Here is a 16,863-nt window from a genome sequence, read left to right on the forward strand (position 1 = left end):
GAATGCCAGACCTGGAGCTGTGCTTCAGAGAGCCCAGGAGATGCTGCCTCACTCAGCAGCCTCCCTGCTCCCTTGGCATTATTGCTGCTCTTCCTTATTATTATTAATGTTATTGATGTAATTGTTACTGTTGTTACTATTACTACTATTACTGTTTTTGTAAACTTCCACTCCATCCCTTTGCTTCCCAGAGGTGCTGCTTTAGGAAAGCCCCTCCAGTCTGGGAAGGAGCTCCTGGCTCCAGACACGTTCCCAGTGCCCAGGAGCAGCAGGACCTGTGCTGTTCCCAGCAGGTGAGGCAGAGGTGCCTTTCCTTCCTTCCCTGCTGCACTTTGGCTTTTTGAGGGGTCTCTGGGGTCTGAGGGAGAAGTTCTTTGTCACTCCAGGGCAGAATTAGCCCTGGTCCCACTGAAAGCAGGAGGAATCATTTTATCCCTGTGTTTGGATACACATCTTGTGTTTTCTCTCTGTTGCTGACACCGTGTGGTGAAGCAGCAGCTCCCAAATTTTCAGTGCTGCTCCCTGGAAGAGTTTTCATTTGTAGAACCATGAATTCCCTGCTGGAACCCAGTCACAGCCCCCAGATCAATGTGCAGTTTAAGGTCTTACACCCTGAGCAGGACAAGTTCCTGTCTCTAGACATGGAAAATGGGGGAAAACTCAGACTGGAGTGGGGCCAGGATGCAGAATGGGGCAGTGAGGCAGCGTGCTCAGCCCAGGCTGGGGCTGGCACAGGGGCTGTTCCCTGCTGGATGACACCTGTGTGGAACAGATCCTCCTCTTCCTTTGTCCAAAGTCCAATGGCAAAGGATTCAGGAACTCACAAGTGCGACCTGGAATTAAAATGGCTCTGTTAAAATTAAGTAAAGAATGCAATAATTTAAAATGGTCATCTTTTTAATGTATTAAAATAGTAGGGAATAAAATGTTGACAAGGGGCACTTTTATTTGGTGTCACCTTTCATGTTTTATGGAGTGAGCAATCAGAACAGAATTAGGAAAGCCAGGAGCCTTTGATTTCCAGAGTGGACCTAATTTCCATTTTCTCCTCTCTTTCAGGACAGGAAAAGCCACTTAATTCATCCCATCTTTGCCCAGAGCTTTGGAGTTTGAGCAGCCAAACCCAACGGGCTCCAGCTGCACTGGAGGGTCCCTGGCCCTGCCGTGGTGTGGGGTGAGTCCCCAGCTGTCCCCAGAGTGTCACAAACTCAGAGGGATCTGCCCTGGTTTCAGGCTGTCCCTGCAGTCCCCGACGCCTGAGACCCAGAGAGAGCCCTGTCCAGAGGGGCTCTGTCACCTTTGTCCCCTTGCCAGGAGTGGTGGCAGCCCCGGGAGCAGCCGGGAGCTGGGGCAGTGTCTGGGGCTGAGCCAGGGCAGGGCAGGGCTGGCCCTGGGGGGGTTGGCCCCCCACGCTGGGCTCAGGCAGGATCGGGGGCACAGATGCTGCACTTTGTGCACCCCGAGAGTTTCTGTCCCCCCGGGCATTTCCTGCCGGGCTGGGGCAGCGCAGGGAGCAGAATTAACCCTGCAGCTGCCGTGGCCATTGCTGGCCTTGGGCTCTGCTGTGCCATCCCAGCGTGGCCATTTGCTGCTGCCACTGCCACTGCCACCCCTGGGGCTGTGTCCTCCTGGCAGCCCTTCCCAGCCCAGCAGGAGCTCCAGCGGCGCCTCTGGGCCTGTTGGGAGGGTTTGCTGGGAATGGGCCTCAGCCCTGGGAGGATCCTTTTGTTCCAGAGCAGACTCCAGAGCTTTTGGGCTTCTCAGCTTCAGGGTTGGATTGGAAAAGTCCTGAAAGGAAGAATAACAGTGAGGTTTGTGCAAGTGGTGCTTTCAGACCCCAGCTGGCAGTCTGTGCTTTGTGTGGGAGGTTGTTGTGCACTGGCACTGCAGGGAATGAATGTCCCCTTCCCAGCTCAGCCCAGCAGGTCCCAAAGGCTCTTACAGGAATATTTATCCTTTCCTTCCCTGGTGATAATTTCATCTGCACCTGCTGTGAGCCATTCCTTGAGTTCTCCTGGAGAAACCCTCACAGCAGAGGAGTTTGCAAAGAGCCCAGAGCTGTGTTTGGAGCAGGGAGAGCTGAGAGCTGCATCTGCCTGTGCTGCCCCAGCCTGGCAACATCCCCATGGAACAGCCTGGGCAGAGGGGATCGGATGGAGCCAAATCCCTTCATGCAAGAGGTTTTCTCCTGTGCAGAGCAGGCAGGGGCAGGCAGTGAACTTTGGAAATCAGCTCATTTCCCCAGAAAGCATCACTCCCATCAGCATGAGTGACAGGACCTGTGCCCACTGCTCAGGAGTCACCCAAATCAAGGGCAAAGGTTGGTTTGGGTCTGAGAACTTGAAATAACTTTGAAAGAGAAGAAATCACCTTTTTCTTCTTTTCTTCCTTTCAGATGCTGGAATTGCCTCTGTGGATGTGCACTGAGCTCTCACTGCAGGGAACTGCCAGGCCTTAATGGTGGTGAGTTCATGTTCTTCTCACTGGGAATTGGAAATGATTATTAATTAGTAATTGCAGAAATGTTTTCTGAAACCTTTCCCCTTTGCTGGTAGATCTTCTCTCTCTGCCTTTGAATTTACAGAATTCCCTGCTGTCCTTTGCCCTGCCCGAATTCCTTGCAGCTCCTAACAGGGAAAACCTGGGGTAACTCAGAGGGGACAGAGGTGACATTTTTAGCTGAAAACCTGGGACAGTTGAGGGGACACAAGAACTGTTTGTGTAGGAAAATGTGAGGATGTCAAGGGGAGCAAGGTGGCATTTCTGAGGGAAAAGCTGAGGTGATGTTTAGGGGACAATGCAACTTTTTGGAGTAGAAAAGAGCTAATCAATATTGTACAGGAAGGAAAATTTTGGGGTAAAACTCAATGCAATCTGTAGGGGACAGAATGAATGTATTGGAGTAAAAATGAGGTAGTCATTTTTAAGTAAGGAAAATTTTGGAGACAAAACTTGACAAAATCTCAAGAGCAGAGAATGAAGACTTTGAGGGAAGAATGAGGTGATGAGTACTGAGCATGTAGGGACAATTTGGGGGCTAAATCTGAGATAATTTCTAGGGGAGAGCATGAACATACTGAGGTAATGTGAGGGAATCGGTTGTGGGCAGATAGGGAAATTTTGAGGGGCAAAAATAATATTAAATAATCTGTAGGGCAGAGAAAGAACATTTTGAGGTAAAAGTGAGATCATCAATAGTAGACAGATGGAGAATTAGGGGATAAATAATGAGACAAGCCACATGGTAGAAAATATAGTGAAGAGAAAATGAGGGAATCAGTAGTGGACAGGTAGAGGAATAATGAAATAATCTAAAGGTTGAGAATAAATATTTTAAGGTAAAAATGAGGTAGTAAATTGGGGACAGGTAAGGAAAATTTTGGAAGTAAAACTGGAGTAATCTCAAGGAAGAGAGTGAACGCTGACATAAACTGAGGCAGTCACTGGGGGCAGGCAAGGAAATTTTGGGGGTAAAACTTGGGAAGATCTGTATGGCAGGGAATGAACATCTTGAGGGAGAAATGAAGTGATCAGGAGGGGACCAGCTTGGGAGAATTTGGGGGGCAAACCCTGAGCTAATAAGAAGAAATGTTTCTGAGGAAAACTGATGTGATGTGCAGGGGACAGAATTTGGGGATAAGAAAGACATAACTTGTGTGGTTTTGGTTTTAAAACATTGTTAGTATACAGGGGACAAAATAGGCATTTTGGTAATAAAAAGTGAGCTAATCTTTGGGTGAAAGAATAAATATTTTGAGGTGAAAAGGAGGTAATCAGTACTGGGCAGGCAGGGAAAATTGAGGGGGTAAAATGTGAGATTATCTTTTGGAAAGAGCAGGAAGAACCTGAGGTAAAATTGCTGTGGACAGGTGGGTAAAGTTGGGGGGTAAAACTTGAGGGATTTGGCATGGTAGAAAATGAGCATTCTGAGGTAAAAATGAGGTATTCACTCAGTGGTGGAGAGGTAGGGGAAATTTCAGGGGTAAAATCTGAGGTGGTCTGTAGCAGAGAGGATGCACTTGATGGGGTAAACTGAGGTAACCAGTTATGGACAGGTAAGGAAATTACTGGGAGGGAAAACTGAAAGCATCTGTAGGGTAAAGAATGAAAATATTGAGATGGAAATGAGGTAATAGGGAGTGGACAGGTAGGTAAAATTTTTAGGGTAAATCTTGTGGTAATCTCCAGAGTAAAGAAAGAATGCTTTCTTGTAAAAATGAGGAAATCAGAAGGGGACAGGGAATATTTGTGGGGGAATGTGAACTATTCCCCAGGGAAGAGAATGATCATGAGGTAAACTGAGGTAATCACTTGTAGAGAGGTAATGAAAATTTTGGGTGTAGAATTTGATATTTTTTACAGGATGTAGAATTAGTATTTTGAGGTAAAAATGAGATAAATAGTAGTAGACATACAGGGAAGACCTTGGGGGTAAAACTTGAAATAACCTGAAGAATATTGAAGTATTTTTGAGGAATTATCTGATATAATTTGTGGGGGACAGAATGAGCATTTAGTGGATGAGATAGACAAAACCTGTGTGGTTTTTGATTTTAGAAATAGGTAATATATGTAGAGGACAAAATGCTGGTTGCTGGGATTTAGAGAATTCCATGTGTTTGGCTGCTGAAGTTTCCCAGCCCAGGGGCTTTGGCTGGCAGGGAAACCCAGATTTGGAGTTCAGCTTTGCTGTTTAGATGAATTATAGTTATAGCCCTGAATTCCCTACTGGAATAACCTCCCGGTGCCTCATGCAGCCTGGATATCCATGGATATCCTCATGCAGCATGGATATTCCCACACAGAGCTGCCTATTGAACACCAGCTGTGCCAGGAGCCAGCAGAGGCTCCAAGGAAGCTCAGTGGGATCAGGACAAGGACAGGTTGATATTCCATAACATTTGCTATTTATAACCTTTTGCTATTTATTCATCCCTCAGCCCCACCCATATTCCCGGGGGCATTGACAGAGTTCCCATCCCTCAGGAATTCCGTGGGCTCCACCCCTGGGCTCGGCTCCCGCTGATGTTTTACAGCAGCCGAGGTCGGGAGTGGCCTCTGGGAGTTCTCTTCCCTGAGGAAAGGGATGCCCATCCCTGCCTTCAGGGCACCTGCAGCGCGACCCACCTGTGCAAGCTTCCCAGCAGTTCTGCAGTTTCAGCTGGCTCCCTAAAAACTCCAAACTTCATCCAAACAAAACTTCATCTAACTCTAACCTTTTGTTTTAGGGCACCTCCGAGGGCCTTGCTTGGGACTGAATTTCTGTGAGGGGAATTCCCTCGGCTTTAGGGCTGCTGCTGGAGGGTGTCCCCAGGCTGGAAGGGAAGGGACTGGAGTGGCTGGGACACCCCTGGTGGCAGTGTGGGAGCTCCAGGAGGTGGCACCGGGAATTGCTGTCTGAGCTCCCTGCAAACCCAGCGTGCAGCACTCCCGGGCAATGGCAGCTGTTCCCCGGGGTGGTTTTGGGGGGTCAGGGGGCTCTGTCCGGGCTGCAGCAGCTCCGGGGCCCGCTCAGAGCAGCCCCTGGCCCAGGAGCCGCGGGCAGCCCTTGGTCTGTGCCCATCCCAGCGCTGCCCGGGCATCCCGTGCCCGCCCCGGGTGTGCCCGGCACGCTGCCCGCACGGGCAGGACGCTGAGGCGCAGCTCCCGCCCTGCCCGCACCGGGGGCAGGAGGGGCCGGTTCCCTGCCGGGCTCGGCCTCCTCCCGCCCCGCGTTCCCGGCCGGCCGGGACACACGCAGGGAGCGCCGAGGGACGTTCCTGGCAGGGAGCAGGAGTGCCCGAGGGCTCCGGGCAGCTCCGGGCCCGAGAAGCAGCGCCGGGCTCGGCCCCGCCGTGATTTGGGGCTGTGAGCGCTCACCTGCAGGAAACGCCCTCGGCAGGCGGGACCAGCCCCGACACTGCAGGAGAGCTTCGGCCTGGGACCAAGGGAGCCCTCAGGGCTGGCCTTGCTCGTTTCTCCCTGGAAAGGGACACGGCATCAGCACCTTTACAGCCATCAGGGAAATGCTGGAAAAGACAGAAAATCAGGATTATGGAAAGAGTTTTGTGCTGTTGTGTCAGATGCCGGCCAGTTCTACCCTAGAGCCATTCCAGAGGCTGGTGTGCAAAGCAGCGTTAGCAGAACAGGTGCTGATTTTCCCAGGAATTCCCTTGCTGGCAGCAGCCATTCCCATCCCAGGCAGGACCTTTCTCGTGACCCTGAGATTGGCTCAGGTGCTTGGAAGGCCAGGATTCCGAGTTTAATGCCCACATGGGCCAGTCACCCACCATCGTTTGACTTGAGGATCCTCGGGGCTCTTTCTAAGAATATCCTGTGCTCTAGAAATAAAGAATAAACAGTTCTCGCTGGCTCTTTAAACACAGAGGTTTTTGCATTGGAGAGTACAAGCCATGGGGAAAGCGGGGAAAGGAGGGAGAGCATCACCTCTCACCTGGCAGGTGTCGGGTGAGCGGCCCGAGCAGAACCGAGCCCGGGCAGGGCCCCGTCCCGCACCCGGCACAGTCGGAGCAGGAGCGGCAGCGCCCGGCCCGGAGCGGCTCCTCCGGCCCGCGGCGATGCAGCCCCGCCCGTTCCGCGGGGACGCGGCGGGCGAGAGCCCCGGGGGTGCGGGCACGGGGTCCGGGTCCCGCTCTGTGCACGGTGGCCTTGGGGGTACCGGGGCTGAGGGGGCTCCGCATCCCCGCGGGGCCGGGCCGGGCCCGCCAGGGGGCGCCGCGCTCGCAGCCCCGCTCCGGGCCCGCCAGGGGGCGCCCCGCGGGGCGGCGGCGCTGAGGGAGCGGCGGGGCCTGAGGGGTCTCGGGGCCGGCTCGGGCAGTCCCGGCGCCCCGCCCGATTCCAGCCGCGATCCAGCGCCTGCTCCGGGAATGCGCCGCTCTCCTGCAGGGCCCGGCACTGGCACAGCCCCGGCTCCCCACGGCAGCAGCGGGACCTGCTCGAAGCACGGGCAGGGCTCCAGCCCCTCTCCGGCTGCAGCCAGAGCAGCAGTGCTGGTGGGCTCAGCCCCAGCGACTATTCTGGAGCGGCTCCTGCTTCCCATGGCGATGCTTGTCTCGATCCCTACCCAAATCCCACCCCGGTCTTGCGGCTCCAGGACCCGCAGCCCACTCTGCCCAGGACCCCCAGCAGACACCGGCAGGACCCGAAGCCGAATCCCCAGGCCCGGGTCCCGTTCCCGGCCCCACCTCAGCGCCTCGAGCCCCGCGCAGCACCGGGAGCAGCCCCCGGTCCGGGGCTCCGCACAGCGCTCCAGCGCCGGCCCCGCCGCATCCCGGGATGAGCATCCACCACACTAAGCGGAGCGGGCGCGGATCCGCCGGGATTTACGGGCGCGGGCGGGGCGGGGCGGGGCCGGCTCAGGTGTGAGGGGCGGGGCCGGCTCAGGTGCGCGGGGCCCCAGCGCGGCTGCGCGGGGCTGGGCCGAGAGGATTTAAACCCCGGGAATCGCCCCGGGCGCCATTTGCCCCCTCAACAGTTGGAGGGGAAGGTTGCGTCCGCGCGAGCTCGATAAATTTCTGTTTGTTTCTTTTATTTTGCCCTTCTTTTTACCTCTTTTTCTCAATAGCTCCCCTCTCTCCCTCCCTTCCTCCCCTCCCCCCCCACCCCCCCCGCCCTCTCCCCCCTAGCCCTCCCCTCGCTCCCCCCCAAACCGCTCCCTCCCGGGCCGGCCCCCCCCACCCTTCCTATCCCCCTGCACACCCCAACCCTGCCCTACCCCTCCTTCCTCCGCGCTTCCTTCCCTCCCCAGCCCGGCTCCCACCTGCCCCCAAATCCTCGTTCCCTTCCCCCCAATTCGGCCTTCCTCTCCTTCCTTCACCCATCCTCCTCCTCTACCTCCCCCTGTTTTCCTTCTTCACCTTGATCCCCCCCACCTGTGCTCCATCCTGGTCGTCCATCCTCCGCCCGTCCTGCCCCCGCCACCCCACTGCCCCTGCGCCCCTCCCTGCTCCCCTGCACACCCCGAGCCCCCCACCTGCCCTCCATCCTTGACCCACCCCGACTACCCCCTCTGTCCCCCTCTCCCTCTTTCCCCCGCAGCCGCGGGGCTCGGGGCGCCGCACAATAAAGCCCAGAGGGCCGGAGCGGCGCCCCCGCTGTCCCTGGAGCCCCCACACGGGGCCGGGCCCGCTCGGCGGGACCCCCCCATTGCTGTGCAATGCACGGCCCGACAGCGCCGGGGTTCCGGCTGTCCCTACAGCACACTGGGGGGCCCCGGGGGATGTTGGGGAGTGGGGGGGGTGTTAGGCAGGGCCCCCTCCTCCGGAGGGGGTCCCGGGTGGGAGGGGGTAGGGCCCCCTCCTCCGGAGGGGGTCCCTGGGAGGGGGGCGGGGCCGAGGGGGCAATCTCCTCTCCAGGCCCCGCCCCTTCCCCGGGACCCCTCCTCCAGACAGGGGCCCGGCGGGAGGGAGGGGGGGGGGGCCGAACGGGAGGGGCCGTTTGTCTGTCCGGTGATCTCTATGCGTGTTCACGCTGCAGAGTGACGTGACCCCCTCGGCTTCCCACCCGTCCCCCTCCCTCCCCCCGGGCCCCGGTCAGCAGGAGGGGTCCCGGGGAGGGGGCGGGGCCTGGAGAGGAGATTGCCCCCTCGGCCCCGCCCCCCTCCCAGGGACCCCCTCCGGAGGAGGGGGGCCCTGCCTAACACCCCCACACCCCCCAACCCTCCCACACCCCTGGGGCCCCCCAGTGTGATGCAGGGACAGCCGGAACCCCGGCGGTGTCGGGCCGTGCATTGCACTCAATGGGGGGTCCCGCCGAGCGGGTCCGGGTGCTGAGCACGAGAGAGCACAATGGGAAATGTCTCTGGATCAGGCAGTGTCCCAAAGGTCTGGCAGTGCCCAGCGTTCCTGGCTGGAATTTGGGGATCCCAGCACAGCCCTCCAGCACATCCCGGTGCTTCCTCAAGTCCCTTTAACCAGGATCCTTTTTTGGGGTGGGAGCACTCAAACCCAGCCGATTTGGCTTTAACCAATTTTGGGGGATCTCCCCCCTCCTCAGCCAGTTCCTGCTGCCAAAACCCAGCCTGAGGCTCAGCTCCCCATCCCCTCAATCTCTCCAAGGAATTGCACTTGGATTTCCCAATCCAGCCGGGCAGCAATGCTGTTCTCCTCACTGTGTAACTTCACTGCAGTAATTGCTTAAGAAATAATTAAAATAAATTCAAAGAATGAAGAGACAATAAAGGACTGCCAGCTCCAACCAAGGGCTGCTCAAGCCCCTTCTCAATGATCTGCTTTAATTAATCAATGCAAATGAACCAATTAAGATCACATCAAGATCACATTATTCTTTTTAATCAAGTTCTAGAGAAAAACTGCAGAATAGGAAAGAACCTTTTTAACCCCAAAACTCGAGATCCACAGGGCAGGGCTGCACTGCACCCCAAACTGAGGAGCACTGGGAGCAAAGACAAACCCAGACTGAGATTCCTGGGAGATTGGTGCAGCTTCTGCCAGCCAGAACATTCCTTGGTCTGAACACACACCTGTGAATCCCAGGAACCTGGGACATCATCAAGAGCCTTTTTATTAAAAGCACATTTCCACAGAGGATTTACAGAATACAGAAAATTAAATGCAAAGGAACAGCTCCCCCAGCCCAGCAGGCTGCAGCATCCAAAAGAAAATGAACAGAAAGATGATGGATTGGGACCATCACCAATCCCAAATCCCTGGTGTGGAATATCACTCTGCGTTGGTTTATAATTCACCGCTTCTCTTAGTGGACAAACTCTTCAGCTTTGCTCCAATTCACTGAGTTCCCAACTGTGGCCACCAAGATTCTGCTGCACCACGGTGGGATCCAGGGAAACACGCAGGGTATGGTGCTCTGGGAATGTTGCTGAGAAAGCTCATGGCCCTCCCCTGTGCCTGCAGCCAAGGGAATCTCTTCCCAACAGCCGTGGCTGAGCTCGGCATGTCCCGACGCTTCCCAGGCTGACACGGCACAGCTTCCTCTGCCCGCTGCCTTGGGAAGTATCCCTAAGGTGCCACCTGGAAAGGAGCCTCTTACAGACACAGAGTCCTGGGATTCAGGGCAAGAAAAGGAGTTTTCAGTCCTTAGCATCTCCCACTCCGTCGGCATTGATAGCAAACATGGCTTCGGCCTCGGGAAGACACGGAGAGTCGTAGATTTTGCAGATCCTGGTCTCACCTCGGCCTTTCCGCAGGTACAGCCTGACAGGAGGGGGAAGGAAACATGTCAGGATGGACTCCCAGAAAATCATACTAATCCAGAAAGGAGTAAACAGAGCTGTAGGAACTGCCTGAGGCGTTCATTTCCCCATGGACTGAGGGCCCAGAGTGGCGCTGAGCTGAAGCACAGGCTGGGCCTGCCATGGACAGACTGGAAACCCCAGAAGTAAAAGCTACTTGGCCAATCCCAAAAAACATTCCCAGCCCAGGCTCGTGGGATATGACCATCTCTTGTCTCACCTGGTGGTGGAAGCATGAGCAATGATATTGCCTCCGATGGGCTTTTTGGGATCTGCAGCAAACATGGCAGCTCCGTCTACCTGTGCCACCACCTGGTTCGTGATGACAACGGCCACGCCAAACTGCAGGAGAAACAACCCAAACCCAATTATTTCCCACAATCAGAACAGAAAAGCAGGGAAAAGGACACAGGGGCACTCCTGGTGTCCATAACTGTGGGATCCAGCCTCTCCAAACCATTGGGAGCAGAGGTGGAGACAAAGCCCTTGGGACCTTTCCTCCCTCAGCAGTGGGAGAAGCCTTGGGTGGATGAACTGACCAAATCCCCCAGTCCCATCTCACTGTGCCATTGGCATAGGAGGTAAAGCTGGGAAGGAGGGAGAAGTGGGGGTAAGCTGTTTTTTTAAGAGCTTATTTTACTCCTCATTACCCTACTCTGATTTTGTTAGTAATGATGTCACTTCAAATCTCTAAGGTGAGCCTGTTTTTCCCTTGCTGCTAATTGAAGAGTGTTTTTTCCCAGTCCTTACCTTAACTCACAAACCCTTCATTCCATTTCCTCTCCTCTGTCCAGCTGTAGAGGAGGGTGAGTGAGCAGCTCTCATGGGTGCCCGGTGTTTGTTTGGCCAGCACCAGCCCACGCCATGATGCCCAGGGGACGCTCACCTCGTCGGCCAGGCGCAGCAGCATCCGCAGGAACCTGGCCAGGTGCATCTGCCTGGCGGAGAGCTCGCCCCTTCCCGAGTAATCCGTGCGGTACAGGGCCGTGGCGCTGTCCACGATCAGCAGCGCGTACCTGCAAAGGGCAGGCAGGGCTCTGGGTGCTGCTTCCAATGCCAAGCTGCCTGCACAGCTCTCCCGGCAGCGTGGAAATCATCAGCACTGTTTCTAACCACAGCTCTAAACTGAGCTTCCATCTTGCTCCCTCAGGCTGGCACTGAGGATCCCTGAATTCCCTGTGTTTGTGCAGCCACATCAGCTGGAGGCAGCTGCTGGCACCCAGAATTCCAGCAGCAAGATGTGCTGCTGACAGCCGACTGCCCATGGAGCGAGCTGGCTCCCTGGAGAGTCAAAGGCTAATCCCATGTGGGAGCAAAATCCCTGAAATCAGTGTAATTACCGTGACTCAGCCATCATGGCCGAGGCCTGGTACAGCAGCTGGGTCTGGTGGTCGGTGTTAAAGCCCCGAGCATAGGCCACGTTGTCCAGGACATCGCTGCCAGACAGGCCATACCTGCAAAACCAGGGAAAATAAAGGGATGAACCTTGAGTGACAACTTCATCCATAGCAGTTGGACAGGAACTTTGCCAAAAGACTGGAAGAAAAACTCACATCCCTGGCAGAGAGAAAAGCAGATGGAAAAAATGCAACCTGTGGTGATGAAAAGAGAATGGAATGATTGGAACCATTTGAAATGGATAAGAAGAAATGGCTTCATGTGATACCAGGGGAGGTTTAGGCTGGATATTGGGAAGTCTCTCAGAGGAAAGGCTGTCCAGCCGTGGCAGTGGAGGCTCCATTCCTGGAGGGATCCAAAGCCATGTGGATGTGGCACTTGGGGACATGTGGTGGCCTCAGAAGCACCAGGGAATGGTTGTGCACAGGGATCTCCCAGGGCTCCTCCAACCTGAATGATTCCAAGGACACTCTGGACATGGCCAGCACAGACACACCTGTGCCTACTGCAAACATCATTTCACTTCCTCTCCTTTGTTTGGCTGCTAAATATTCCCTGGTGACAGGGAACATGGGAGCAGTCCTTGCTGCAGGAGAAGCCAGCAGGATTAGATCAAATTCCCTTCAGGAAGAGCAAACAGGATCCAGCCAGTCCTGTCCCCAGCTGCTTGGGAAGCTCCCAGTCCCTCCCAGTAGCAAAAGACAGGGAAACCACCTCATGCCGAGGGACAATGACATGAGAGCTCTGGGGAAAGAGCAGCAAGGAGAGGAATGGCAACACTAGAGCTTTCCAAAGGGAACACCTGCCAAATCACCCTCCAGGACCTGTGGGAAACATTTTCCAGCTGAGCTGTGAGTGCATCTCTTGCTGTCTCGCACGCACTGACCTTTCAGCCACGGCCAGGAGCCGCTCTGGACGGAAGGTGCCCTCCGTGTCGATGTACATGGCCTTGCCCTCGCCGCCACCGCGGTCTATGGGCAGCTAAAGGAGAAGGAAAGGAAGGAACAGGGAATAAAGCATCCATAAATACAGCAGATACTGCCACATTCCCTCACTGAGCTCATACAACAAATAACATCCCAAGTTATTGTGGTTAATCCCATTTAGCTGGGAAAAGTGAAAGATCCCTGGTCCCCGTTGCTGCTGACACGTTACTTTTGTAGTCCCTGTCACCCTGGAGTGCCAGCACAAGGGGGAATGGCTTCCCACTAACACAGGGCAGGGATCAATGAGATATTGGGAAGAAATTCTTCCCTGGGAGGGTGCTCAGGCCCTGGCACAGGTTGCCCAGAGAAGCTGTGGCTGCCCCTGGATCCCTGGAAGTGTCCAAGGCCAGGCTGGATGGGGCTTGGAGCAAGCTGGGACAGTGGAAGGTGTCCCTGCCCATGGAACTGGATGGGCTTTAAGGTCCCTTCCCACCCAAACCATTCCATGACCCCACACAAGATGACAGGTGCTCAGCTCTGAGATGGGAAGTTCAGGGAGTCAACTCAATGATCAAATTAAGTCCAAGCCTCTAATATTTTAGGGAATAGAAACCTCTAGACAGCAATAAACACTTTGAAAGTCAAAGGAAGTGCCCAAATTAGCAAATATCCCAAGGCTGTGGGGTCTGAATATTGGATTGTAATGAGGTGAACCTCCCACCTGACAGGTGACAGCCAGGGTGTGACACAGCTGCGTCTTCCCAGTACGGAACTCCCCGAATAACTCTGTTATGGACCCTGTTTCTATTCCTCCTGAAGGGGAAATAACAATAATAATTATTAATAAAAATCAAAAGGTCACATGCCACATGTATCATCTATTTATCTATGGATCTATCTCACACATAAAATATTACATTTACAGAGACTCAGTTAAACACTGAATTTGGCTGAAAGTTTCAAAGCTCAGAAGGAAAATTACTTGTCATCATGAGGTTTGTTCATGCTGTGGTTAAGAAGTTCATGGGTGTTTTTGAAGATGCTGAAGAGCTGAAATTACTTGTTCTCATTTTCAGATTACCAGAGGAATGGGGAGATGGTGATGCCTGGTTTTGTTTTCCCTAAACGCATCATGGACTTAAATAAACCAGAAACATCCAAAAATGGACAGCTCTGGATCTTGCATCATGACTAAAAACTATTTCTGCAGCTTCTAAAACAAAAGCAATTATTCAGGAGCAATCCTAGAGGTTTTTCATCCAACCAGGACTTGCCTTACATGGTTCATGGGAAAACCCCATCCCAATAAGTGAGGTTAAGCAGGGAAGAGAAACAATAAAATGCTGACCTTGGAGCAGCTTATCCAGCTCTTTGGAGCCAGTGGTGATCTGGATGATCTCCGAGCGCCGCTGGTGGAATTCTGTGGCCGTGGTGAAGCCCATGGGAACCAGTTTGGCTGCCTCAGCCTGAGGGAAAACCCAGTTGAGCAGTGCCAGAGGAGTTAATGCCATTCGTTAATCCCCTAGTAATTAATATTTTCTGCCTTGTGGAGAGGTGCCTGTATCATTCCATGCACATTTCATAACCTTGCACTAGTTGGTACCTCTGAACAGAACTGAAATTCTGCTCCAAGAAAAGCTCCAACATCCCTTTTGTGTGTTTTATGGAAATATCCTCCCCTCGTCCCCCTCCTGGTTCAGTTCAGTCCTATCCTGGTGCGTTTTGCTTTTTCCCATCACAAGTCATGTCACACCTCTAATCACCCCTTACTGCCCTTTGGACACCTTCCAAATTCACCACAACACTTTCAGCCAGCAGAAATAAACCTGTGGAATATCTTGCGTTAAGGTTCCAGGGCATCCTTACCAAGATTTTGTCGGCTTTGGCTTCGCTGATGCCTTTAATGTTCAGCAGCTCCTTCTTTGGAGCATAAGCCACGGCCTCCACTGTGTGAAATCCAGCTTCTTCCAGCTTCTTCACATCATTGGCATTTATGCCACATTGCTGGAGAGAGAGAGGGAGGGAGAGAGGAAAAATTACACCTGTTGGTATTTTTGGGTATTTCTGAGTTTTTTGTTTGGTTGGGTTTTTTTAACAGAACACAGGTAAGAATTTAGTAACAAAGTTTTCAGTTTCACCTTGCTTTTAAAGAAAAAGGTTCAGGTTGGGTATTAGTAAGGAATTCTTCCTTGGTGAGGTGATGAGGCCCTGGTGGAGAGCCTGGAAATGCTCAAGTACAGGATGGATGGGGCTGGGAGCAGCCTGGGATAGTGAAAGGTGTCCCTGCCCATGGCAGGGGATGGAATGGGATGAGCTTTTCAGGTTCCTTCCAACCCAAACCATCACAGGATTCTGTTCTAGGAAAAAGAGCAGTGAGTGCATCTATGGAAAACTTCCTCCAGAGGTAACTCCTCACCTACCTCCAACCTGGATATGAGCTGTGGCCCAAAGCTCTCCTCCTCTGCCGAGGTGTCTGCGCTGGTCTCCAGCTGCATCTGCATGGCCATGGCAGCGAGGGACCAGGACAGCCCCTGGAAGGAACCAGACTTGTCAGTGCTCCCTTTCAGCAGGAAGTTATGTGGTCACATAAATCAGAATCATGGAGTTCTTAAAGCTGGAAAAGCCCTCTGAACTGGCCCCTGATGCTGGGGCTGGGCTGTGCCCCAGAGCTTGCCCTCGGGGCTGCCACAAACACCTTGGAAAGGGCTGGAAGGCCGTGCAGAGGATCCGCAGCATGCCTGGGATTGCTGAGCAGGATGGCAGGCAGGAGCTGTCAGGGGAAACTGAAGGATACAAGGGAATTCACACACCTGGGATATAACACACAGTTTGAATATAATAATGACAGGACAAGTGGGAATGGATTCAAACTGACAGAGGGGAAATTTACACTGAAAACTGGGAAGAAATTCTTCCCTGTGAGGGTGCTGAGGCTTTGGCACAGAAAAGCTGTGGCTGTTCCTGGAAGTGACCAAGGCCTGGCTGGACGGGGCTTGGAGCAAGCTGGGACAGCGGAAGGTGTCGCTGCCCATGGCAGGGGGTGGAACTTCACGGCCATTCCGGCATTCCACGATCCCAACTTTACCGGGGGCCCGGCCAGCAGCACCTCCCAGGTGCCGCCCGCCGGCGATGCCCGGACTCCCCAGGCCGTGTCCCCTCACCGTGCTCAGCCCCAGCCCTTTGTTTACCGCCCCCCATGGCTGCCCACAGCTGACGGCCTGCCCAGCCCCGCCGCCAACGCCCTCAGGCTCCCGCACCGGGCAGCGCCGGGGGGGCCCCGAGAGGCGCCGGGGGTCCGGCTGCCCTGAGCCTGTCCGCCCGCCTCAGCTCAGCCCATCCCATCGCACCCCGTGCCCGTTCCCGTCCCTGTTCCCGCTCCCGTCCCTCACCGCGGCCCCGCTCCGGCCGTTCGGGCGCTCCCGCCGCCGCCTCACGTGACCGCCCCGCGCAGGCGCCGCCCCGCCCCCGGCGGCTCCTTAAAGGGGAGCGCGGGAACGGGAACCGGGATCGGGCGGGGATCGGGATCGGCACCGGGGTCATGGGCAGCAGCCCCGGGGCACCGCGCCCTTCCTTTCCAATCCCCTTTCCCTCCTCTCTCTTTATTGTCTTCCCTTTTGTTTCCTTTGACCCTTTTTCTTTTCCTTCTCTCTTTCCCCCTTTTCTTTTTGCCCTTCTTTTCCCGCTTTCCTTTTCTCTTCCCCCCCTGCCCCGCTTTTTCTTCTCTTTCCCCCCTTTTCCTTTTGCTTCTCGCTCCTTGCCATTATTTTCTCTTACTTTCTCTTTTCCTTTCCCTTTTGAAGCACGACCCCGTGCCCCCATGAATCCAGCAGCCCACGCAATTCCTGAGCAGTGACAATTCCTCAGAAGCCAAGAACAAGCAGCTGGAGATGCAGACACATCTGGAGCAGAGGTTGCAGTTGCGCACTGGAAGCTCCATCCCTTGACTTTGATGGAATCCCATTGCCTGAGGCCTTGCACAGTGGAGACACTGATTCCTGGCACATGGAAGTGAAGTTTTCCATGATTTTTTAAAGCTGGATAATGGAATAATTTCTGCCTAAGCTCCCTTCCTTACTACAAATGTGTGGCTTTACCTGCTGCTTTGATTTAATATTTGGAGCAATATAATAAACTCCACCAAAAACTCACTTGAGTCTTTAGTTATTGATGCTTTAGTGTGTAAATCCACTGAAAGGAAAGAAAACCAGCCAGAAATATTAAAAAAAAAAAGAGGTGGATAATGCTCCTGGAGAACTGCCACAGCACTCTCTGCTAGTTCCTGATGCAGAGAATGGCCTGGGGAAATTCCAAATTCCAGCTATGGTACCT

General features: G+C 54.3%; 1 protein-coding gene and 1 long non-coding RNA gene across 2 annotated transcripts; both read right to left on the reverse strand.

Moving 5' to 3' along the window:
- Positions 1-863: 863 nt before the first annotated feature.
- Positions 864-5,978, reverse strand: LOC135448871 (uncharacterized). The gene is made up of 3 exons (XR_010440597.1): positions 5,860-5,978; positions 2,371-2,483; positions 864-1,788 (listed from the first exon to the last, which is right to left on the reverse strand). It is a non-coding gene; the product is annotated as an uncharacterized LOC135448871 (long non-coding RNA).
- A 3,205-nt stretch (positions 5,979-9,183) lies between these two features.
- Positions 9,184-15,973, reverse strand: RAD51 (RAD51 recombinase). The gene is made up of 10 exons (XM_064713976.1): positions 15,924-15,973; positions 14,955-15,065; positions 14,401-14,538; positions 13,883-14,000; positions 13,256-13,347; positions 12,495-12,589; positions 11,551-11,664; positions 11,097-11,226; positions 10,431-10,552; positions 9,184-10,172 (listed from the first exon to the last, which is right to left on the reverse strand). The coding sequence occupies exons 2-10, from the start codon at positions 15,039-15,041 to the stop codon at positions 10,049-10,051; spliced, it is 1,020 nt and encodes a 339-aa protein (XP_064570046.1). The 5' UTR covers positions 15,042-15,065; positions 15,924-15,973; the 3' UTR covers positions 9,184-10,048.
- Positions 15,974-16,863: the final 890 nt, after the last annotated feature.

This window comes from Zonotrichia leucophrys, chromosome 5, assembly GCF_028769735.1.
Source record: "Zonotrichia leucophrys gambelii isolate GWCS_2022_RI chromosome 5, RI_Zleu_2.0, whole genome shotgun sequence".
NCBI classification, from domain to species: Eukaryota; Metazoa; Chordata; class Aves; order Passeriformes; family Passerellidae; genus Zonotrichia; species Zonotrichia leucophrys.